At 40.1% G+C, this 24,491-nt stretch overlaps 1 protein-coding gene and 1 pseudogene across 2 annotated transcripts in view; one reads left to right on the forward strand and one right to left on the reverse strand.

Annotated features, from left to right (window-relative positions):
• Positions 1-24,491, forward strand: part of Fkbp5 (FKBP prolyl isomerase 5) — a 103,652-nt gene that overhangs the window by 45,754 nt on the left and 33,407 nt on the right. For both annotated transcript variants that reach the window (XM_070023900.1, XM_070023901.1), the window contains exons 3-5: positions 4,349-4,493; positions 11,371-11,513; positions 12,408-12,522. In XM_070023900.1, coding sequence (XP_069880001.1) covers positions 4,349-4,493; positions 11,371-11,513; positions 12,408-12,522 — 403 coding nt within the window. The remainder of the gene's footprint in view (positions 1-4,348; positions 4,494-11,370; positions 11,514-12,407; positions 12,523-24,491) is intronic.
• LOC138828134 (ubiquitin-conjugating enzyme E2 T pseudogene) lies at positions 3,612-4,353 on the reverse strand (annotated as a pseudogene).

The raw sequence follows: 24,491 nt of genomic DNA on the forward strand, positions 1-24,491 counted from the left end.
TAATATATCTTTCTGAGACAGGATGTAATGTAGTACAAGTTGGCTTCAAAATTATAATCTTTCTGACTCAGCCTCCTAAGTGCTGAGATTACAGGCATGTGCCACCATGCTTCTCAGTTAATGTATCATTTCAGTATAATAAAGCTAGCTATAATGACAATATTAAAGACTTTTTAGAGGACAACAAAGCTAGTTTGGAAGCTTAAAAAGGATTTTTCGGCCAGGTACCAGTGGCTCGCGCCTGTATTTTTCACATATAAGTAGAGTTACTGTATACCATGGAGACTTTGGGAGTGGAATAAAAAGTTTTATCAGAAAACATACCTTATGATTAATTTTCCTATTTATTAAAGCACTGTAGTTAATCATTTTTCATTTTTTAAATTTCATTTTTTTTTTTTTGTCGTTTGTGAGGCCTGAACTCTGGGCCTGTGGACACTGTCCCTGAGCTCTTCAGCTCAAAGCTAGCCACAGCACCACTTCGGGCTTTTTCTGCTAATGTGGTTCTAAGGACTCAAACCCAGGGCCTCATGCATGCACGGCAAGCACTCTATACCACTGAGGCACCTTCCACGCCCATTAAATTTTAATTTAAAAGGTGATGTACAGAGGGGTTACAGTTACGTAAATAAGGTAGTGAGTATATTTCTTGTCAAACTTGTTAGTCACTGCCTCGTTTTTCTACCTCCTTCCCTCCCCTAATTTTCGTATTTTTAAATTTGTTTCTCAAACACTTCTCACTGTAAGCAAAACACATTTGAATCTTCAATTTCCTAAGTCAGTAACTGAAGCTGAGAGGTGAAATAGCTTTTGTGCATTAAGTAGTTGCTGCTTCTACATCTGTGGGACATAGATGCTCTCTCACTTGGCTTATTCTGTGTATGGTTGGCACTCTACCACTTGAGCCATGCCTCTTGTTCCAGCTTTTAGCTTATAATTATAGATAAAGAGTCACTCAGCACTCAGCTGAGTGCTGGAGGCTCGTGCCTGTTATCCAAGCTACTCAGGAGGCTTAAAATCTGAAGATCTGGGTTAGAAGCCGGCTGGGGCAGAAAAGTCCCCATGAGAAAGTCCCTGTGAGACTCTTATCTCCAATTAACCACTCTAAAAATGGAAGTGGCACTTGCTGAAGAGGTAGAGCGCTAGCCTTGAGCAGAAAAGATCTGTTTCAGCACACAGGCCCTGAGCCCCACAGCTGACACTCCCCCCCCCCAAAAAAAAAGGCATTTAGATTTGTCTGCCTGGCTGGCTTTAAACTACTCCCCTAAAATCTCAGTCTCCAGAGTAGCTAGTATTACAGGCATGAGACTTTGTCCTCTGCACCTAATCGCCTCTTAAAAGACCTCACCGCAAAAAAAAACAAAACAAAACAAAAAAAAACCTCACCACATGAGAGAAAATCTGGGAGAGAGCAAGGGAAGGGGTGACTTTGTCTGAAAAGAAATGTCCTCCTCTTTACTGACTTATGTAACTGTAACCCCTCTGTACATCCCCTTTATACTAATGACTTAAAAAAGAAGAAGAAGAAGACCTCACCTACTGGGTGCCAATGGCTCATGCCTATAATCCTAGCTACTCAGGAGGCTTGAGCTCACAATTCGAAGCCAGCGTGGGCAGGAATGTGTCTGTGAGACTCATATCTCCAAGTAAGCATGCCAAAAAACCCAGAATTGGAGCTTAGTTCAAGTGATAGAGTATTATTACCCTTTAGCAAAAAGGTAAAAAGTCCAGGGATAATACTCAAGCCCTGAGTTCAAATCCCAGGGCACACGCACGCACACGCACACACACTTCCTTATCTCCCAATCTAAGTTTTAGTAAAGACAAACAATATTAAAACCACAGCACCCAAGGACTGAAAGTCTACAGCATTTGCTTTGTATGTTTAAGGCCCTGCATTTTATCCTCAACACTGCAAAATAAAGGAATAAACCACAGGTAATAGATAACATCATTGCCTTTTGCAGGTGGCCCCCTGGCTTCAAGTAGCCATTCATCCATGTGCCGAGTTGTTTGTGTACAGTCCTTGCAATGCAAATTCCTACTGTTGGCTGAGCCTAGACTTCTAGATATCACACACACTTTTAGATTAGTTTTGTGGGGTGTGTTTTTTTTTTTTGTTTGTTTGTTTTTTTTGAAACCTTTTTCTTTTGCAGTCCCATGAGAGTAACAATGCTTCTTTTGCTTGAAAGAATTTTTGGGCTTTTGAGCTAAGAAAATTGTGGAATTTAAGTTCACAGTGTTTATGTGGGGTGGGGTTGGGGAACACATTTACTAGAATTTAAAAGCAAATAATTGTATTCTTCAAATGAAAGCTCAAGCCCTTCTCCAAGAAAGATATGCATTAAATGTTAGCTACTATCCTCTGCTATCTACTAAAAATGATTAATTTGGCACAGATGATTGACAGAATAAATTATACCACCACATGCCTGGATTGAATTTTCTTTTCCAAGAAATGACCAACTGCATTAGCAGCTTGCTCTGCCAAGAACAAAATAAATATACTGGATTTTACGATAGCTAAATATTTTTCAGCTTGGAACTTTTCTTTGGCATTTCCTTTACTAGAAAACAAGTTTTTCAATGTCACCAAACTGCCTAGTGATACTAATGGTTTTTACAGATTGAACATTTTTCAAATAATGTGAAGTATAACATGTTATTCCAAGATATTGGCTTTATGAAATCAAACCAAACTGGCAGAATATTGATAGAAGTTACTGTTTTGTCTTTTTTTTGTTGTTGGTTATGGGATCTGAACTCCGGGCATGGGCACTGTCCCTCAGCTCTTTAGCTCAAGGCTAGTGCTCAACCACTTGAGCCACAGCACCACTTCCTGTTTTTTCTGTTTATGTGGTGCTGAGGAATGGAACCCAGGGCCTCATGCATGCAAGGCAAGCACTTTACCACTGAGCCACCTTCCCAACCTGTGAAGGTAGCATTTTTAACAAAGGAGGGAAGTAAGTAAAAGCATACTTTTGAAACTTCACTTGAGTTCTCTCATTGACTGTTTTAAAAGTCTCATAGTCTTCGTAGTATAGTTTGTATGAAGCTGCCTACCTCACAAGTTTGTGTTTTGAAAGATCTTTGTGTCAGTATAGACTATTAGATTTATTGGCTAATTTTTTTGAGGGAATAGTACAGTAAGCAGTAAAATTAACGGTAGCCTTTAGAAAAGACAGGTTTCTAACTGGAAGGGATATTGAGAGAATGCTGAAGGAAGCCTTCAAAAAGGAGAAATCAGGGCCTGAACACTGTCCCTGAGCTTCTTTTACTCAAGGATAGCACTCTACCATATGATACTGAGGAATGGAACCCAGGGCTTCTGCTAGGCAAGCACTCTGCCATTAAGCCATATTCCCAGCCTGCTGTGTTGCCTTTTTATTCTCTGAATAGAAATCAGAAATTCTACCACCTGTTTCTTTTTTTTTCTTTTTTCTTTCTTTCTTTCTTTTTTTTTTTTTTTTTTAGAATTCTTGCCAGTTTATTCCCACATACTTAGGATAAAAATATACACAACATTAAGTGACTATTTTTCAGATTAAAAAGGTTTCAAAACATATATACAACATAAATAAAACAAACTGAAGAGAATCATTGTCGATCAGAATACATAAATACAGTATTGTTTTACAGAATACAAAAATTATGTCACCAAATACAAAGAAAAACATTCAAGAAAAATAAGCAAATAAGATCTTGTCAAAGATCTTATTAACTAAGATGGATCAAGAAAAACCTCCTGAACATCAGAGTGAAATTTCTTTTCTATGCCTCCTAGTTGCCTGGCCTTCCTTTTCTGTACTGAGTTGTAGACTTCACAGTCACTGGTCTTTGGTAAATCATCAAGCACCTCCTCTTCACTGGCCCTCTGTTTCTGTCTCGCATGTTTCTCTGTCCACTGCCTGGCATTCTTGAGGAAAACTGGCTTGTTATATTTAAATTCTGAGGAAATGTCAGCCATGAGTGGGTCATCAGGGTTGGGTTCTGATATGAGCAGTTGGATAGAGGTCAACACAGTAGCAATATTGAGGGATGGTCTCCAGGCACCCTCTCAGGAATGATAACTTCCAGGTTGAAAATACCTTTCTCATAAGGTGTGTTGGTTCCACCTAATATTTGAGCTCTAAGATCATCCATTTGGTCCTTTTCCTGCCAGCATGTGATGCCTGGGGGAGGATCTGTGGCTAGCATCTGAAGTTCTCTCTTCAGCCGTGAGGCTCTCTGCATGATTCCCTGCGTGAGCGAGCTCCCCATTCCACAGCAGCTCGCGACAGTGGCTGGGGACCCGCGGCCCGGCCAGCTCGGACCCTACCACCTGTTTCTTGATATTTATCTTTTCTAGATTGTCAAGAGAGCAGGGAACAGTGAAGAGATGCCAATGATTGGTGACAAAGTTTATGTCCATTACAAAGGAAAATTGTCCAATGGAAAGAAGTTTGATTCCAGTCATGATAGAAATGAACCATTTGTTTTTAGTCTTGGCAAAGGTAAGAGGATGTTTTGGGGGGATATATTTTGCTTAGATTTATTACTATCTGTATTTTATAGGAACAGTAGAACCTAATCTGTCCTTAGTCAAAAGCAGTATTTTCAGAGAGTTAGCAGCATGGGAGTCTCTGAGATTCTTTTCAGGAGTTCAGTTATTTTCATAACAAACTAAGCTATTACTTGCCTCTTTTAGAGGGTTCAGTGCTATTGGGGTTTGAACTCAGGGCCTAGCCTTCACTAGACAGGTGCTCTACCACTTGAGCTACACTTATCATTTTCTTTTTTTTTTTTTTTTTCCCCTTTCTGCTTTATTTTTCAAATGGGGTCTTGTGTTTGTGCCCCACTCAACCTGGATTACAATTCAGTCTTGAGTTTCATATGGGTTTGATACTCTTCCCAGCCGGGGAAGCATACCAGTAGCAGCTCTGTGCGTGTGGCACCATGGTATGCCAAGAAGAGTGTTTGGGCACTTGTGTTGGCTGAGAACCAAACAAGCTGAAGTACTATTTTTCCATGAAATACTATTTTTTACTTGAAAGGGAAAACTGTGATTATTCAAACTTGGTTATTAAGAATTTGGCAGGTATTTTCTAGAAAATGAATGAAGTCTGCCTGTCTCTTCCAAGAAAACAACTTACGTTTTGCTACTGAGTTTTTAAATAAAAATTACAGTTTTGAAAATTTGGTGTATGCCACAATGAGCTTGACAGCTTCCTGAAACTTGAGACATTTCTGATGAAATCAGCGGGTATTAATGAATGTGACTTTTTAGTATTATACAATGAAATGTGTCACAGTTTGAAAAGTCTGAATTACTCAGTGAGCCAGTATTTTCTCAGTGAATATTACGAGATGTCCATGGTTATATGTGAATAAATAGTCCATTTTAAGTCCGACATAATATAAAAAGTTTAGTGATAAACTTTTACACTTCTTATTGTAACTATCCTTAGTGAAACGAACTTTTGATGTATATTAACAGTTAATTTGAAAAGGCTATTAAAATTGCTCTTTAAACCTTTTCCAACTATCTCTTTGTAGGTTGTATTTTTTCCCCCTATATTTCACTTAAAGTTATAAAAGATGAATGTAGAAGTAGAAATGGAATCCAGCCAGGCATTATAGTTCATGACCGTAATCCAACATCCCAGCACTCAGGAGGTTGAGGGGGATAAAACAGTATAAGGAGACAGAATCTATTTGTCCTATATTAAGTCAATTTTACATTTGTGAAATTAAGAAAATGAAAGCCATTGAGGGTGGGGCTAGTAGATTTGAACTTGATTTCATGCTTGTTATACAGGCATGTACCTACCACTAACCACTAAAGCCACATCTCTAGCTAGAAAATTAGAAGAGGATGCCTTTCTTCTAATTTTTGTTTTAGAACAAATACTTTATGTTAACATGAGGTTGTTATTACTTGAAATAAATTACTACACAACTTTAATGTTTACTACAATAAATATTAACAGGTACATCATAAACAGTTTTTTGTTTTGTTTTGTTTTTTTGTCAGTCGTGGGGCTTGAACTCTGGGCCTTGGCACTGTCCCTGAGCTATTCAGCTCAAGGTGAGCACTCTGCCACTTGAGCAACAGTACTACTTCTGGTGGTTTTATGGTGGTTATTTGGAGATAGGAGTCTCACAGACTTTCCTGCCCGGGCTGGCTTTGAACCTCGATCTTCAGATCTCAGCCTCCTGAGTATCTAGGATTACAGGCGTGAGCCACCTCCACCCAGCCATAAACAGTTTTTTTTATAGCTTTCAGTTGGGAGGTCAGCAGTATGTGCTGTGAGAGCCTGTTCTCTACCAGACAGTTTTTTCATCATGGTTGACAGGGCTTATGAAAGGCAAAATTAGTGTTCTTTTATGCTTGACATTATTGAAGTCTAATTCCCATTTAAAGTTTTACTTTATTTTTAGTATTTTTTGGCAGTGCTGACTGGGGTTTAAATTTAAACTCAGAGCCTACCACTTGCTAGGCAAAAGTGCTCTTTATCACTTGACTCATATACTCCTGATGTTTGTTGTTGTTGTTATTTCTGGTCCTGGGGCTTGAACCCAGAGCCAAAAGAATTGAAGGCAAGGCCTAAAAGAAATATTTATACACACTTATTCAAAGCAACATTATCCGTAATAACCAAAATGTTGAAGGAACCCAACAGATACAACGTAACATACCAGTTTAGTGGAATATTATTCAGTCCTAATGTAGGACAAACCTTGAGGACATTATACATTATGCTAAATGAAATTGATCAGTCACAAAAAGAGATTATTTTATAACCAAACTTATATTAGGTATCTGTAGTGGTCTCTGTCCTGAAAACAGGAAGAATGGTGGCTTTCAGGGCACAAGGGAAGAGGAAAAAGGGGGAGGTGTTTAATGGGTGCAAAGTTTCAGATCTGCAAAATGACCAACTTGTGAAGATTGAGTGCATACAGTGTGAATATACTTAACATATTGTGTTCTACACTGAAAAGTGGTGAGCAGGATAAGTTTGATATGTTTTACAGTTAAACATTTTTTAAGGAAAAAAAATATATGTCATCAATGTTCTAAGGTACTCTTTATAATCTTTAGGCTAAACAAAAGTATTAGATGATTAAATTCAACTGTTTCCCCTTTGTTTTTTTGTTTTGTTTTGTTTAGTTTTGTCGGTTTGGGGGCTTGAACTTTGGGTTTGGGCGCTGTCCCTGTTCTCTTCAGCTCAAGGCAAGCACTCTACTGCTTGAGCCACAGCACATTTCCAGGTTTTTAGTGGTTTATTGGACATAATAATCTCGTGGACTTTCCTTCCCAGGCTGGCTTTGAACCATGATCCTCAGATCTCAGCCTCCTTGAGTACTTAGGATTATGTGAGCCACCAGCGCCCAGCTTCTGTTTCCCCTTTGTACTACCGTTACATTTTTAAATGTATTGTATAATTTTTAAATCAGAAAAACATATGGCCCTACAGAAAGAAGAAAAAGCATAGTGCATTTGTATAATTTTAAACTTTTTAAATTGCCCACATAGGGGCTGGAAAAGTGGCTTAGTGGTAGAGTGCTTGCCTCACATGCATGAGGCCCTGGGTTCCATTCCTCAGGACCACATAAGCAAAAAATGCCAGAAGTGGTGGTGTGGTGCCTTGAGCTGAAGAGCTGAGGGACAGTGTCCAGGCCCAGAGTTCAGGCCCCATGACCGACATAAATAAATAAATAAGTAGCCCATCTACGTGTTTGAAACTCAGAACATCTTATTTATATTTTGATGTTAAAAATTACCCTAACTAGTTGTACAAAGGGGTTTTGATTCAACCATCAGTTTATGAGTATAATGTATCATGGTTAACATCACCCCTTTCATAATTCTCCCTCCAAATTGACTATAATTAAATGTAGTTAATATACTTATAAAATTACTTATATTTGTACTTTTTTTTTTTTTTTTTTTGGTGCCAGTCTTGGGCCTCAACTCAGGGTATGGGCACTGTGCCTGAGCATTTTTGCTCAAGGCTCTACCACTTGAGCCACAACTCAACTTCTGGCCATTCGGTGGTTAATTAAAGATAAGAACCTCACAGACTTTCCTGCCCAGGCTAGCTTTGATCCTCAGATTTGTAAGATTATAGACATGAGCCACTGGCAATCACTTGCATATGTTCGTATTTCATATTTTGGAATTGATCATGTACATTGTGTTTGAGCTAAGAAAATTAAAGTCTGATCAAATGTAAGAATAAGTTGTCTTGATACATTTTGGGGTATTTTATCTACTAGATAAACTAGGATTTTAAGATTAAGAACCTGTAAAAATGCTCTTTTTTTTTTTTTTTTTTTCTGGCCCAGTAATTCTACCACTAGGAATTTAGCCTAAGGAAATGTGGTAGAAACTATTACCTAAGTCTAGACCTTTGCTTCATCCTGTTTGCATATATCCTGAGTGGTCCTGTGTGCTCTCATGCTCTGGTACCACCTGTTGGGTGTCCTTCTCTTTGCTTTCCAGTCAGAACCCACAAGGAGCACAGCTCCTTGTTAAACAGGCTGGAGTCATTACTTGTGAGGGAGGAGACACGGCACCCCTGGGAGTGTCTAAAGAGGCATGTTAGAAAGGCCCATTGACAGGATTTGGGCTGAGGTGGGTAGCTTGGGGAGTTTTAAGGAAGTGGGCTTTGCCTGGGTCAGGTGCTGTTGGTATGAGGTAACTTTGCATTTGGGTATTAGAAGAGATCTGACTGGAGTAGAGTGAGACTAGAATTGCAACAGTGAAGCAGCACTCACTCAGATTAGCCAGAAGAGGGGGGTGTTTTGTAGGCCTCACAAGGATATTATGTTTTTGGTCCAGGCGTGGAAAGCAATTTTAAGGTTTTTATTTGTCTCAATTTATCATCGTCTCACTATGACATTGACTGGCGTTGGTATTTTGTGAGATTGTTGATATTTAGCAGGCCAATGAGGGCCTTGCCTTGAACCCTAGGCCAGCCTCAGGCATCCTGAGGCCTACTTTGATGTAGCTGAGCACTTTTCAGGAGTCAGGGGCTCCTTTTTTCTTTCTCAACTTCTTACTAAGAACCATTTGAAACTTATTCACACCATGCTGTTTGTAGTTATGTAATTTTGTGAGATATTGTATAAAATCCTAAAATGAGTATAAAAAGAAAGGAATTATGGGAAAATGGATGGGATGGGTGAACTGATTAACTTTTAATCTGACTTACAGAATTGAAACCTCTTTGTACAACTACTTAATAATAATAAAAAGAAAAAATTATTTGGGCACTGGTGGTTCACAGCTATAATCCTAGCTATTCAGGAGACTGAGATCTAAGGATCACTGTTCAAAGCCAACCCAGGCAGAAAAGTCCCCACGAAACTCCTATCCAATTAACCACTCAAAAACTGGAAGTTGAGCTGTGGCTCAAAGTGGTAGAGCACTAGCCTTGAGCAAAAGAGCTCAGGGATAGCACCCAGGCCCTGAGTGCAAGCCCCATGACTGACAGAAAGAAAGAAAGAAAGAGAGAGAGAAAGAAAGAAAGAAAGAAAGAAAGAAAGAAAGAAAGAAAGAAAGAAAGAAAGAAAGAAAGAAAGACAGAAAGAAAGATAGAAAGAAAGAAAGAAATTATGTATGTTGGATGTTAGAAACAGTTAAGATGAAATGCTGAAAGCCCTTCAAATTAGGGGTAGGGAGAACATGCAAAGTTTAAGTGGATAATCAGGACATTTTTACCAGAATGATTCTGCATGCTGCTTACTTTACGAGGATCTTCTGGGTCTTGCTCCACACTGTAAATTGCAAATCATTTACCGTGAGTGTGCTTCTTACAGCAAATGTGATGTGGAACACTAATCATTGAGCTGCACTCAGAGACAAAGCCTTGGCCTCTACCACCTGTGAGATAATATAATTTATGTTCTTTTAGTAGTAGTAGCATTAGAACACAGAACCTTGCACTTGTCCCAACACTTTTTTGTGTGTGTGCGGGTTCTGGTATTTGAACTTGGGGCCTGGATCCTGTCCCTGAACTTCTTTGGCTCAAGGCTAGTGCTCTACCACTTGAGCCACAGCACCACTTTCAGCTTTTTCTGAGTAGTTTATATTAGAGATATGAGTTTCATGCACTTCTCTGCCCTGGCTGGCTTCAAACTGTAATCCTCAGATCTCAGCCTCCTGAGTAGTTAGCCTGGCTTTTTTCTTTATTAAAAAACTTTTTTTTTTTTCAGTACTGCAGTTTAGACTCAGGGCCTTGGACTTACTAGGCTGGCACACTACTACTTGGTTCATGCCTCCAGTCCTGCTTTTTACTATTTTTTGTTGTTTTTTCTATGTTACTTTGTCAGTACCTACTGGAGCTTGAACTCAGGGGCTCAGACTCTCAGCTTTCTTGCTTATAGCTAGTGCTTTTATTGCTTGAGGTACACTTCCACTCCAGCTTTTGCTGGCTAATTGGAGATGGAGTCTAGCTGGTTTTTCTATCCAGACTGGCTTTGAACTGTAATCTTCCACATTGCAATTTCTTGAGTGGTAGAACTACATTTATGAGCTACCAACATCTAGCTTTTATATTTTAAATTCTAAAATGTGTGTATATGTATAGTATGATTCTACACTTAAAGCACTATTTTAAATTTACTTTCCACTAACCCTGATCATGTCAGGCTTTTACGGTACAAAAAAGTTAATACTGGTTGGACCTGGTAATCTATGTCTATAATACCATCTGCTTGGACAATAAGAGACAGGAAGATTGCAGTTGAAGGCTGGCCTAGGCAAAAGTTAATGAGACCCTAAGTTTAAATTAAAAGCAAAAGGAGTGGGAGTGTTCCATTTCTGCTTAGAAAACATGCACTTATTATTATGGTTGAAATGATAAATTGAGCAACAATTTTAGTGGTTTTTTTTTTTTTTTTTTTTTGGGTCCGGACGTGGGGCCTGAACTCTGGGCCTGGGTGCTGTCCCTCAGCTCTTCAGCTCAAGGCTAGTGCTCTACCACTTAAGCCACAGCACCACTTCCGGCTTTTTTCTTATGTGGTGCTGAGGAATCGAACCCAGGGCCTCAGGCATGCAAGGCAAGCACTCTACCACTGAGCCAACTTGCCAGCCCCACAGCAACAATTTTAATACAGTGGTATTTTGTGAACGTTGTTAACACCACTTCTCAGGGTTTTAACTTTGTGGTATTTGAGGAATTGGTACTTCATCCTCCTCAACAGGTTTTCTTCTCTGTCTTCCAAAAGATCATACTTACTTTTCTATGTGTAGTTTTTACTGAGATCTGCTGTCTCATCACTCATAATTTGAATATATAGTATGAAGAATTGGAAATTTGTCTGAACTTTGTTTCATGAAAACTAAATTTGTCAAATTTAGCATATGCCTTTCCTTCCTGTTAGGCCAGGTTATCAAGGCCTGGGACATTGGAGTGGCCACCATGAAGAAAGGAGAGATCTGCCACTTGCTGTGCAAACCAGAATATGCATATGGCTCTGCTGGGAGTCTACCTAAGATCCCCTCCAATGCCACTCTCTTCTTTGAGGCAAGTATGCATGTGAAGTCAGTTACCTTGTCAGCACCTGCTCTTTGCCACTAAAGGGAATAAGGGAATGGAACAAGGACCTGAGGAGTGCTGCTGAGAATCAGATACAATTTATTTACTTTAGAGTTTGGCTTCTGAATTGTTCCCCACAGACCAAGGGGTGTGTGCCAGTGCTTTCTTAGAAACATGTCTTTGGCACAAAAAGGTCCTATCCAAATAAACAAAAGACACAGACTTAGAAATAGACTTGGGTCAGTAGTGTAAAACGTTCAAAATTGACACACTAGAAGAGGTGGTGATAAATGTTAAAGTATGCCTGTACAAAATAGCAAATTGTTTTCATGTTCTAAAGACTTATAAATGTCACAGATACCATTCTCCATTTGGAGCAGTGGTCGTGGTGTTTGTTGTTCATTCCATGTTGCAATGAGTACACATATTAGACAAAGCTTAATTTTAAGAACTATCCCTCAACAAGGTAGTTTGTTGTAGGCTAGATTCCTAGGATTTAGTCTTATATTTTAATACAGGAACATCAAGAATGTGAAGGTAAAAACGTGGTAACCTCAGACTCAGACAAAATAAATCTGCACCACCTTCTTGTAATGCTGTCTTTTTGCCTACAAGGCAGTGTTCTTAGTATTTCCTGTCCATTTTTGCACTGCAGCCACACAGGATGTATCCTAGATGTTATTATTATGCTAACTTCTTTCCAAGTATTGAAAAGTGCAGTGCTCTTTTATCTGCCTTTCCAGTAATGAAGATTCACAGATAGATACATGTATTTTAAAATAAAATGTTATTTTATAAAATGACAGAGAAACAGTTGTCTTTGCCTTTGCATATGTTAAATTGGCTTTGATCTCTTCTCAGTTAAATCTTTTTCCTTTCTAGATCGAGCTCCTTGATTTCAAGGGAGAGGACTTATTTGAAGATGCAGGCATTATCCGTAGAATCAAGCGAAAAGGTGAGGGATACTCAAACCCAAATGAAGGAGCAACAGTAGAAAGTAAGTATGGCTGCAGAGGGAACTGGTCCTTAGAAGTTAAGTTCTTTTATGTGAATGAAGTGAAAATTCTATTTTAAAAATCTATACATAGAAACAAAATATATTGAAATCAGGTGCCAGTGGTTGAATAATTCCTATGACTTCCATAAATATTTAAATCCTATCAAGGATTTCTAGGGTCAACAGAACCTTAGAAACCAACAAGTCCAACTCTACCTTCTTGTCTAGGAAGGAGGCTGACATGTGGCCAGACACCCCATTTCCTGCTTCCAGACTGGGGCTATACCTCAATTCTTCCATGTATGAATGACCCTATGAAAATAAGAAACTCAAAAATTCTATTTAACTGTTTAAAATGAACTCTTATTACTATTAAATCATTTTTGAAAGTATTGGGGTTCGAAACTCAGGACCTTGTGTTTGCTAGACAGTTGCTCTAACACACACACACACACACAGCTGGAACTTTGTGTTTGCTAGACAGTTGCTCTAACACACACACACACACACACACACACACACACACACACACACACACACACACACACACACACACACACACACACACACACACACACACACACACACACACACACACACACACACACACACACACACACACACACACACACACACACACACACAGCTGGAACTCTGAGTTCAAGCCTGGCTTAAACTCTTAATTTTTTTTTTTTTTGTCAGTTGTGGGGCCTGAACCCTGGGCCTGGGCGCTGTCCCTCAGCTCTTCAGCTCAAGGTTAGCACCCTACCACTTGAGCCACAGCGCCACTTCCAGTTTTTTTCTGTTTATGTGGTGCTGAGGAATCGAACCCAGGGCCTCATGCATGCAAGCTAAGCACTCTACCACTGAGCCAACTTCCCAGCCCTTAAACTCTGTTTTAAATAGGCCTTCTTAAATTATAGTGCATGTTTCTGGGTTTTTGTTGTTTTTGTTTTTTTGTCAGTCATGGGGCTTGAACTCTGGACCTGAGTACTGTCCCTCAGCTCTTCAGCTCAAGGCTAGTGCTCTACCACATGAGCCACAACACCACTTCTGGATTTTTCTGTTTATATGGTGCTGAAGAATCGAACCCAGAGCCTCATGCATGTAAGGCAAGCATTCTACCACTGAGCCATCTTTCCAGCCCTGTTTCTGGGTTTTGAACTAAGGGCCTTTTGTTTGTTAGGTATACACTCTGTCACTTTAGCCGCTTCCCCATTTTTGCTTTTTTTTTTTTTTTTTTTTGCCAGTCTTGGGGCTTGAACTTAGGGCCTGAGCACTGCCCCTGACCTTCTTTTGTTCAAGGCTAGCACTCTACCACTTGAGCCACAGCGCCACTTTGGCTTTTTCTGTTTATATGGTACTGAGGAATTGAACCCAGGGCTTCATGTATGCTAGGCAAGCACTCTGTCACTAAACCACATTCCCAGCCCTGTTTTTGCTTTTTTTAAGTCATGTTTTAGATAGTCTCTTGATTTTGCTTAGGGTCGACCTTGGACCATGATTCTCCTATTTGTGCCTCCCAAGTAGCTGGGAATGCAGATGTGCCCCCTATCCAGTTTGTTGAGATGAGATCTCACTATCAGATGTCAGTAATGCACACCTACAATCCTAACTACTGAGGAGTCCATGATTGGAAGATCATAGTTCAAAGTCAGCCCATCTCAATAGCTGGACATGATGACACCTGTCAACTTAGCTGTGTAGGAAGTATAAATGCCAGAACATGGTCCAGGCCAGTCTTGGGCATACATGTGAGACCCTATTCGAAAAATAACAAAGGCAAGAAAGATCTGGGAGCATGGTTGAAGAGATAGGAGAAGCACAAGCCTTTGAGTTCAAACTTCAGTGCCATCTAGTACACAAAATAAACATTGGATACATCTCAAAATAGTTTTAGATTCAACCTTTTCATAACATCTTCCCTCATTAAATAATAATTTCATATATGTGTGCTGAATTACCTGGTAGTTCCATTTACTAAGAAGTTGAATTTTTTTTTTTTTTTTTTTTGTCGGTCGTGGGGCTTGAACTCTGGGCCTGGGAGCTGTCCCTCAGCTCTTCAGCTCAAGGCGAGCGCTCTACCACTTGAGCTACAGCACCACTTCCGGTTTTCTGGTGGTTTATTGGAGATAGGAGTCTCACGGTCTCTCCTGCCCGGGCTGGCTTTGAACCGAGATCCTCAGATCTCAGCCTCCTGAGTAGCTAGGATTACAGGCGTGAGCCACCAGTGCCCGGCTAAGAAGTTGAATTTTTGTTATTGTTGTTTTTGTTGGTTGTGGGGCTTGAACTCTGGGCCTGAGTTCAAGGTGAACACTCTATCACTTGAGCCACCGCACCACTTCTGGTTTTTCTGGTGGTTAATTGGAGATGAGAATCTCACAAACTTTTCTGCCTGGTCTGGCTTCGAACCGTGATTCTCAGATCTCAGCCTCTTGAGTAGCTATAGGCATGAACCCCTGGCACCAGCCAGAAGTTCTTTTACTATGGGGTACCAACAACTATATTACTACTCTTATGTATTCATTTATTTCCCACAGTAACCTTCCAAACTGAGATAATCCCCATGTGAGAGAAGTTCAGATAAATACTAACTGCCTAAGGTCTCAGAGTCACTAAATAGACTTCTTAATTTCTAAGGTTCTGTTGGCTCTAGAAATCCTCGGTAGAATTTGAATGTTTATGGAAATTACTGAAAATTTGCATATGTACATGTATATATAATGTATTTTAATCATTTTGAAAATTTTCAAACCTATATATCAGATTTTTTTCATATGATCTGGAAACTCCCCTAGATTCAACTGTGTGTGTGTGTGTGTTTTGTCGGTCATGGGGCCTGGGTCTTGTCCCTCAGCTCTTCAGCTCAAGACTAGCACTCTACCATTTGAGCCACAGAGCCATTCCTGGCTTTTGCTGCTTATGTGGTGGTGAGAAATCAAACCCAGGGCTTCATGCATACAAGGCAAGCACTCTACCACTGAGCCATCTTCCCAGCCCCTCAACAGTTTGTGTTTTTAAACTGGAGGGTCTTATTAACTAAGAGGAAAACTTTTCCAAATTATACCAATACCACAAATTTATTACTGTAGAGATAGAGGACTTTGGGGTAGACTAAATTAAGTTTGGGTTTTGGTAATAAATTCATTGTGAATCATTTCCTAACTTTCTGTTTTGAAATAACTTTAGATTGGCAGAGGGTTGAAATATTAATACAAAAATTTCTTGGGGCTGAGAAGGTAGCTCAGTGGTAGAGCACTTGCCTTGCATGCATGAGGCCCTGGGTTCGATTCCTTAGCACCACATAAGCAGGGGAAAAAAAGCCAGAAGTGGTGCTATGGCTTAAGTGGTAGTGTGCTAGACTTGAGCTGAAGAGCTGAAGGACAGCACCCAGGCCCAGAGTTCAGGCCCCACGACCGGATTTCCCCCCACCCCCCCAAAAAATTTCTTGTATCAGCTTTCCCTAATGTTAAAATTTGACCCAATTGTAGGACATTTATCAGAATTAGGAATTAACATTTACACAAAATTACTAGCTGTTCTATAGGTTTTATTCAGAGTTATACCTGTTACTACATTCATTACTTTTCTGCCCCAGGATCAAGTTCAGGATCTGGCATTGTATTTAGTTGTCTAGTCTCTTTATTTCCTTCCAGTATGTGTCAAGTCTTCAGTCTTCCTTTATTCTGACCCTGATGTTTTGTTTTGTTTTATTTATTTATTTATTTATTTTTTTGGTCAGTCATGGGGCTTGAACTCTGAGCCTGGGCACTATCCCTCAACTCTTCAGCTCAAGCAAAGGCTCTACCACTTGATCCATAGTGCCACTTCCAGTTTTCTGAGTGGTTTATTGGAGATAAGAGTCTCATGGAGTTTCCTGCCTGGGCTGGCTTTGAACCACAATCCTCAGATCTCAGCTTCCTGAGTAGCTAGGATGACAGGTGTGAGCCACCGACACCTGGCTTGACCCTGATGGTTTTGAAGACAGTCTAACTGACACTTTTTAAGACAATTGACCATTTGTAGAATCTCTTTTGTCAGATATCTGCAGCGATCAGATTGGTACTGTGCATTTTGGAAAATACATCATGCTGATATTGTGATCAACTTGATGTTGATGTCTTATTACTGGTGGTATTAATTTTAGATCATTCGATTAATGTGAAATTACCATATTTCTCCTGTAATAAAAAAGTATCTCATTAAGAGGGAAATACAGATGTTTGATGCTGGAGACTCACCCCTCTAATCCTAGCTAGTAAGGAGGTTAAGATCTGAGAATCAAGGTTTAAGCCAGCCTGGGCAGAAAATCCATGAGACTCTTCTTACTACTTTACCAACAAAAAAACTGGAAGTAGAGGTGTGGCTTAAGTGAAAGAGTACCAGCTTTGAGTGGAAAAAGCCAAGTGAGAGCATAAGACCCTGAGTTCAAGCCCCCAATACCACCATCAAAAACAAACTAAGAAACAAACAAAAAAGCTGTAAATGTCTTACTTATGTCACACTTTCACAGACTCATTCTAGCATACATGAATTTTTTTTTTTGCCAGTCGTGGGGCATGAGCTCTGGGCCTGGGCACTGTCCTTCAACTCTTCAGCTCAAGGCAAGCGCTCTAACACTTGAGCTATAGCGCCCCTTCCGGCTTTTTCTGCTTATGTGGTGCTGAGGAATCAAACCCAGGGCCTCATGCATGCAAGGGAAGCACTCTACCACTGAGCCACCTTCCCAGCCCACATGAATGGTTTCCATATATAACAATTATTATTACAGTATTTGACTAATAGTAATCTTCTGTGTCCATTGTTATCACATTTATTAAAATTCTGTTGTAAGGAAGAGCTGCCTCCTTTTCCCCATTTGTTGTTTATGTAGTTATGTGTTTATATCAGTACGTACCTACAGATATTTTCTTTTTCTTTTTCTTTTTTTTTAGATATTTTCTTCTGTAAGTTATTTTTCATTGCTGTTCTTACTTGGCACAGATTGTTTCAGATTTGTTTCATTTTTTGGCTATTGAAAACTTCAATTTGGTTTTTGTGTTCTTTCAACATTTCCCCACTGTGTTTTATTTTTATTTTTTGGTTTAGGAGTTTTTGTTTTTGCACTTCCTTACTTTCTGGCACCACAAGCTGCTTTAGGCTCATCTCAGAAATTTCCATGCCCCAGGTTTCGAATTAACCATTTCTCCAAGGAGCACTGATTCTTTGTATTGGGAATCATATTTAGAAAACAAGGTCTGGGTGTTAGGTGTGCTTGCACAGTGGGATATCCTTGCTTCTAGCAAGACATCTAGGAAGCACACATGCCTCACCATACCCTTCACACATCTGTATGTACAGTATTTCTGTACATATAACTCAGATGTCTTATAAACTGTGAGTACATAGTCCTGATTCAGAACCACATGGCTCTTCTCCTTTTGCCCAGTATATCCAGTATATCCACAACATATTGGCTTATTTGTGTAGTCCTAGTATATAAATTAAATACTTTCAGAATTGCAAACCCAGGCCATTGAGTAAAATTAATTTCCTAAGTAGGAAATGTCTGAGTATGGTTCCTTTTGGCCATTAACTTTATACCATGCATTTAAAACACTGTTTTCCCACTTAGATAAATTTTTGTCACTCATTGTCAGTATAGTGCTCACTTGACTAGTTTGATTTATTTATTGTTCATGTGGTACTGAGGAATTGAACCCAGGGCCTCATGCATGCTAGGCAAGCATTCTACCACTAAGCCACATTCCCAGATGCTCTTTGTTTCTTCTTCCTTCCCCCTCCCACCCCCCTACCCCCAGTTCTGGGGCTTGAACTCAGGACCTGGCTACTATCCCTGTGCTTCTTTTGCTTAAGGCTAGCAACTCTATTACTTGAGCCACGGTTTCTTTTTCTATGTGGTACTGAAGAATCCAACCCAGGGCTTCATGCATGCTAGGCAAGCACTCTACCACTAAGCCACATTCCAAGCCCTCTTTTGTTTCTTCTTATATTCCCTCTTTCCATAAAGGGGAGTGAACTCGGGATGCCATTTTTAAGTCATATTTGAATAATGATTTATGTAATTTTATTTTTTCTTGAGTCCAATTATTTTAAGAAAGAGCAATGACTAATCTTTTGTTTGTCATTTTATTATAATGTACTCACCTGGGAAATTTGAGAGTAAATGATTTATTTTACATTTTCTCCAAAAGCACTTTTTGACTTGAGGGGAGCAAATCAGTTTTATGGAAATGTATTTTTATTTATAAAGGTAACGATAGCTTGCCTTCCTTGTAAACAAGTTAGTGCTGTGGGGGAGGAGGATAGAAGTTGCTTAAAGATTATCCCTGTTTCCAACCAGGAGCACCTTGTTGGTTTTTGTTGTTTTGTTTGTTTTGTTTTTGTACTGATACTGGGATTTGAACTCAGACCTCAATCTCTCCCTTAACTTTTTCATTCAAGGCTGGTACTCTGCCACTTGGGCCATACCTCCACTTCTAGCTTTTTGGTGGTTAATTAGAGATAGGAGTCTTACAGACTTTCCTACTAAGGTTGGCTTAGAGCGATCATCTTCAGATCGCAGCCTTTTCAGTAGCTAGGATTACAGGCATGAGCCACCATTGCCCAGTTGAGCATCTTGTTCTTTTTGAAGTCTTCTCAGTTCATATGGGTTTGGCTTCTTTCACAGCATGGTCCATACTCTGTGATTCAAAACCAGGTTTGAAACCTAGAACTACATCCAGTTGTAGAGTAAAAGAACAATTGATGGCTGGGAAGGTGGCTCAGTTGTAGAACGCTTGCCTTGCATGCCTGAGGCCCTGGGTTCGATTCCTCAGCACCACATTAAGCAAAAAGAAAAAAGCCGGAAGTGGCGCTGTGGCTCAAGTGGTAGAGCGCGAGCCTTGAGCTGAAGAGCTGAGGGACAGTGCCCAGGCCCAGAGTTCAGGCCCCACGACCGGACCCCCCCCCCCAAAAAAAAAAGAACAATTGACTGTGATCACCAGCAGCTGTTAGAGATACAGAAGAGTTTCTATGTAGATATATCATGAAGTACTGAGTAGAAGGGACTCATGGGCTTTGGAAATGATAGACTTGAGTTTTAAATCATGGAATTGCTACCTGTTTTGTTGTGCCGGGGATTGAACTCCACACCTCAAGATTTATAGGCAAGCAAGTGCTCTACCATTTGAACCACATCCAGCCCCCTTTTCTGTTAGTTATTTTTAAGAATTTTGATGTATGTAATCCTACTTGTGCTTCCCTGTGTGGCTGGGGGATGACAGGTATGACACCTTACCCAGTATTGGTTAAGATGCAATCTCTTGGGCTATTTTTTTTTGCTCAGGCTAACCTGGAGCTTCAGTCATTGATCTTACCTTCCCAAATAGGATTATAGGCTTGTACCACTGTCTCTGGCTCTACCTGTTATTTTGTCTGTAGACAGCCTACTTGACCACCGTGAGCACATAGTTTTCTCAAATGTAAATAATAATCTTTCCCCATACAAGTTATGATCTGTTATTATGAAAGGTGCCTTATATATGGGCACTTAATTTCTTTTTTTTCAATCTTCTAATATTTATATGTTTTGTTTTGCTTCCTTTAAATGGTGTTTTTTTTCTTTCTTTCTTTCTTTCTTTGCCAGTTCTAAGGGCCTGAGCTCTGGTCCTGGGCGCTATCCCTCAACTCCTCAGCTCAAGGCTAGTGCTCTACCACTTGATCCACAGTGCCACTTCCAGTTTTCTGGTAGTTTGTTGAAGAGTCTCACAGTCTTTCCTGCCAGGGCTAGCTCTGAACCATGATCCTCAGATCTCAGCCTCCTGAGTAGCTAGGATTACAGATGTGAGCCACTGGCGTCCAGCCTCCCCAAGCTTCTTTTCCTCAAGGCTAGCACTCTTACCACTTGAGTCATAGTGTCACTTCTAGCTTTTTCTGTTTTTGTGGTACTGAGGAATCAAGTCCAGGGCTTCATGTATACTAGGCAAGCACTCTATCACTAAGCCACATTCCAAGTCCCTGGATGAAGGAATCCTTAGTTGAATGCTGGTGGCTCATTCCTGTAATTCTAGTTAATCAAGAGGCAAAGATCTAAAGATTTCTGTTGAAAGTCAAATGAGGCAGGTAAACCCAAGAGACTGTTATCTCCAATTAACCATCAAAAAGCTGCAGGTGGAGGTTTGGCTTATATTGTAAAAACTAAAAAGCCAAGCAAGAACTTGGGGCCTTGAGTTCAAGCCCTACTACCAGCAACAAAAAACAACAAAACAAGAAATCTTGATTCTTCTTTCCTACATCTAATCCATGGTTGTCTGTAGTGACAGTCTTCTATAATTTCTATTTGTTGTTGGTTGTGGGGCTCAAAGTCGGAGCCTGAACGCTGTCCCTCAGCTCTTCAGCTCAAGGTGAGCGCTCTACCACTTGAGCCACAGCAACACTTCTAGTTTTCTAAGTCATTTATTAGAGATAAGAGTCTCACTGACTTTTCCTGCCCAGGCTGGCTTTGAACTGCGATCCTCAGATCTCAGCCTCCTGAGTAGCTAGGATTATAGGCGTGAGCCACCAGTGCCTGGCTCATATTTTTATAATAATCTGACTTAAATGATATTTATCCAGGGTTTGTTTATTGAAGAGTACTATGTATTGAATTAAAAAGCTTTTACTAAGTTGTAACCTTTTGTTTTCTTTTCCTAGTTTGTCTCTTGTGTGAAAGAGATAAGTTAGCTTGACAAAATTTACTCCTTTTTAGACATTTTTATTTTTACTCTATCAGAAATCTCATGTTTATAATGAATTTTAGATTGTTTCATGTTGCTTTTTTGTGTCAAATAAGATGACTATCTTGTGATTGTCCTTTTCCCATGGTAAAAGGTGTTCAGTCACAGTGTTCTGAGGTGCTCTAGTTGCATGATTAGGATGACTGATGCTGTAGTCATTGTGCTTTCATTTAAGTGCCAGTTGCATGGCCACTTTAAATGGGTCTGACACGAGGCTCTGAATCGATATGTAGTCTGATTATTGGTGTCAGTGGTTAGAAGTGGCCCATCACACACTGGCTGTACAGGATGGTCATGGTCTGTGTGAAGCTTCATTGAAATGCAGAGGATACAGACAGCTATAGTTTCAGAGGAGAACATTACACATTATGGGAGAATCTCCTTCCCCTTTGAAACCAACTGAAATGGCAAGTAGAGTTAAGGGGAGATTTTCAAAAAGAGGAAAATGGGACCAGAATTGTGAAGAATTTCTAGGTTATGTAAAGTAGATGAAATTGGCCTGCTGGAAACTAATTTCAGCAACCCAACCCAAAACAGGTGTAGAGAAGACCTCCACAGAGGTACATAGTGTTCTCAACAAGCTTGGGCAGAACTCCAGGCTCACAATTAGCTGGTGCAAGGGAGCCAAAGCAGGCTATGGGGCAATCATCAAGATTGTTCTAGAACAATATGGGACAGCTGGAACAGTTAACATCCACTGCACTAGTTCTCAGCTTTAGCTGAATTGGAATTACTTGGGGAGCTTTTAAAAATACTGATGCCAGGCCTCAAACCTGTTAAATGAAAACCTCCCTACGTGATTCTAGTTTGCAGCCAAGGACTGAACCCTACTACCGTAGAGTCTCTCTGGCTCCATAGCTAAAGCCAGTAAGGCCAGGTTCCAAAATATGAAAGGGATCAACTTCAGAAGACCCTGTGTTAGAACTTTTGGACTAGAGAATGAGAATATCATATCACTGAATCATCCCTCCTTCCTTTACTCAAGTCTATCAGTCTGTCTCTCTTCTTATTACTGGGGTTTAAACTCAAAAGACCTTGCACTTGGTAGTGCAGGCCCTTTACCACTTGAGCTACACGTGTATACCAACCCTTTTTGCCATAGCTACTTTTTAGAAAGGATCTTGCTCTTTTTGTTGTTGCTGTTGTTGTTCCAGTCTGATTTGACTTTGATCCTACATAGGCTTCTTTCCATGTGGCTGAGGTGACAGACATACATCAGTACATCAAGCTTTTTATTGATTGTGATGATGGTCTCATGACTTTTTCCGAGTTGGCCTCAAACTACTGTCCTCCTCATTTTCACTTCTCAAGTTGCTAAGATTATAGGTGTCAGCCATTACACTTGGCCATGAGAGAGAGAGACAGAGCGAGAGACAGAGAGAGTATGCTGGTATGAGGGCTTGAACTCGGCCTCTTGATCTCACTTGGAAGCTTTTTTTGATCAAAGCTGGTGTTCTTTGTTGAATGGCAACTCATTTGTACAATTATTTAAAGGTAATTTTTTGTAAGCCTGATGTTCTGTCACTTGAGTCACACTTCCACTTCTGGCTTTTGGCTGGTTAACTGGAGAGATAAAGTCTCATCAACTTTCCTGCCTGTGCTGGTTTTGAACCACAATCCTTAGATCTTAGCCTTCTGAGTAGCTAGGATCAAAAGTGTGAACCACTGGCACCAAGCCTATACATTGATTGATTCTTTTTTTTTTTTTTTTTTGCCAGTCCTGGGGGCTTGAACTCAGGGCCTGGGCACTGTTCCTGAGCTTCTTTTGCACAAGGCTAGCGCGCTACCATTGAAGCCACAGCGCAACTTCCGTCTTTCTGTTTATATGGTACTGAGGAATCAAGCCCCGGGCTACATACTTGCTTGGCAAACACTACCACTAATACAAATTACCAGCCAAAAATTTAATGAGAAGTGTTAGTAAAGATAGAATACAGAACTTTCACCAGTGTAGAGTGGGGAAATAAAGGAAAACTTCATCAATTCAGTAAAAAAGAATATGGGGCTGGGCGCCAGTGGCTCATACCTATAATACTAGCTACTCAGGAGGCTGAGATCTGAGGATCATGGTTCAAAGCCAGTCTGGGCAGGAAAGTCCATGAGACTCTTATCTCCAATAAACCACCAGAAAACCGGAAGTGGTGCTATGACTCAAGTGGTAGAGTGCTGGCCTTGAGCTGAATTGCTCAGGGACAGCGCCCAGGCCTAGAGTTCAAGCCCCACAATAGACAAAAAAAAGCGGGGGAGGGATAACAGAAAAACACTTAATAGGAAACCCGAAACATAAGTAAAACCAATTGTATCCTCAAAAAATATAAATGAAAATTTCCTACTAAAGACAGAAGGTCTCATATAATGAAAATGTTGACAACAAAAACCTAGCTATATATATTCTTTACAAATAAAACAGCAAGGGCTGAGAAGGTGGCTCAGAGGTAGAGTGTTTGCCTTGCATGCATGAGGCCCTGGGTTCAATTCCTCAGCGCTACATAAGCAGAAAAAGCCAGAAGTGGTGCTGTGGCTCAAGTGGTAGAGCACTAGCCTTGAGCTGAATTGCTCAGGGATGGTGCCCAGGCCTAGAGTTCAGACCCCACATCGACAAAAAAATAAAAAATAAAATAAATGAAACATCAAAAGCAAAACATACCAAAAATTGAAAATAGACGCAAGAAGACTCCATATATGCTCATATTTGAGATCTTTTAGAACTAGTTTTTTGTTTTTTATTGTTCTTGTCATGGTTCATGTGTGCGCAGCATGTTGGGGGAGGGATATGGGATTTGAATTCAGGGCCTGGGTGCTGTCCCTGTGCTCTTTTGCTCAAGGCTAGTGCTCTACCACTTCCTTCCAAAGCTCCATCTCCTAAGGGTTTTTGTTTTTTTGTTGTTGTTTTTGCTTCTTTTTGAAGTATCTGTGGAATGTCTTTGGCAAATAACTCAAGAAGAAAGCAAATTATTGACACTATTTGATTGTGTTTTCATGAAATAGTGAAGCATATCATATACTTAGTCCAAAATAGACTGTTTATTCCTTCAAATATTTTAGAATTATGAAGCTCCTTCTAAAAAGTTATCTGCAAAGTGGGCGGAAGCCGGGTGCTGGTGGCTCACTCCTGTAATCCTAGCTACTCAGATGGCTGATATCTGAGGATTGAGCTTCAAAGCCAGCCCAGGCAGGAAAGTCCATGAGACTCTTATCTCCAGTTAACCACCA

This window comes from Dipodomys merriami, unplaced genomic scaffold (genome assembly GCF_024711535.1).
Source record: "Dipodomys merriami isolate MVZ:Mamm:240054 unplaced genomic scaffold, mDipMer1.0.p SCAF_16, whole genome shotgun sequence".
NCBI lineage: Eukaryota > Metazoa > Chordata > Mammalia > Rodentia > Heteromyidae > Dipodomys > Dipodomys merriami.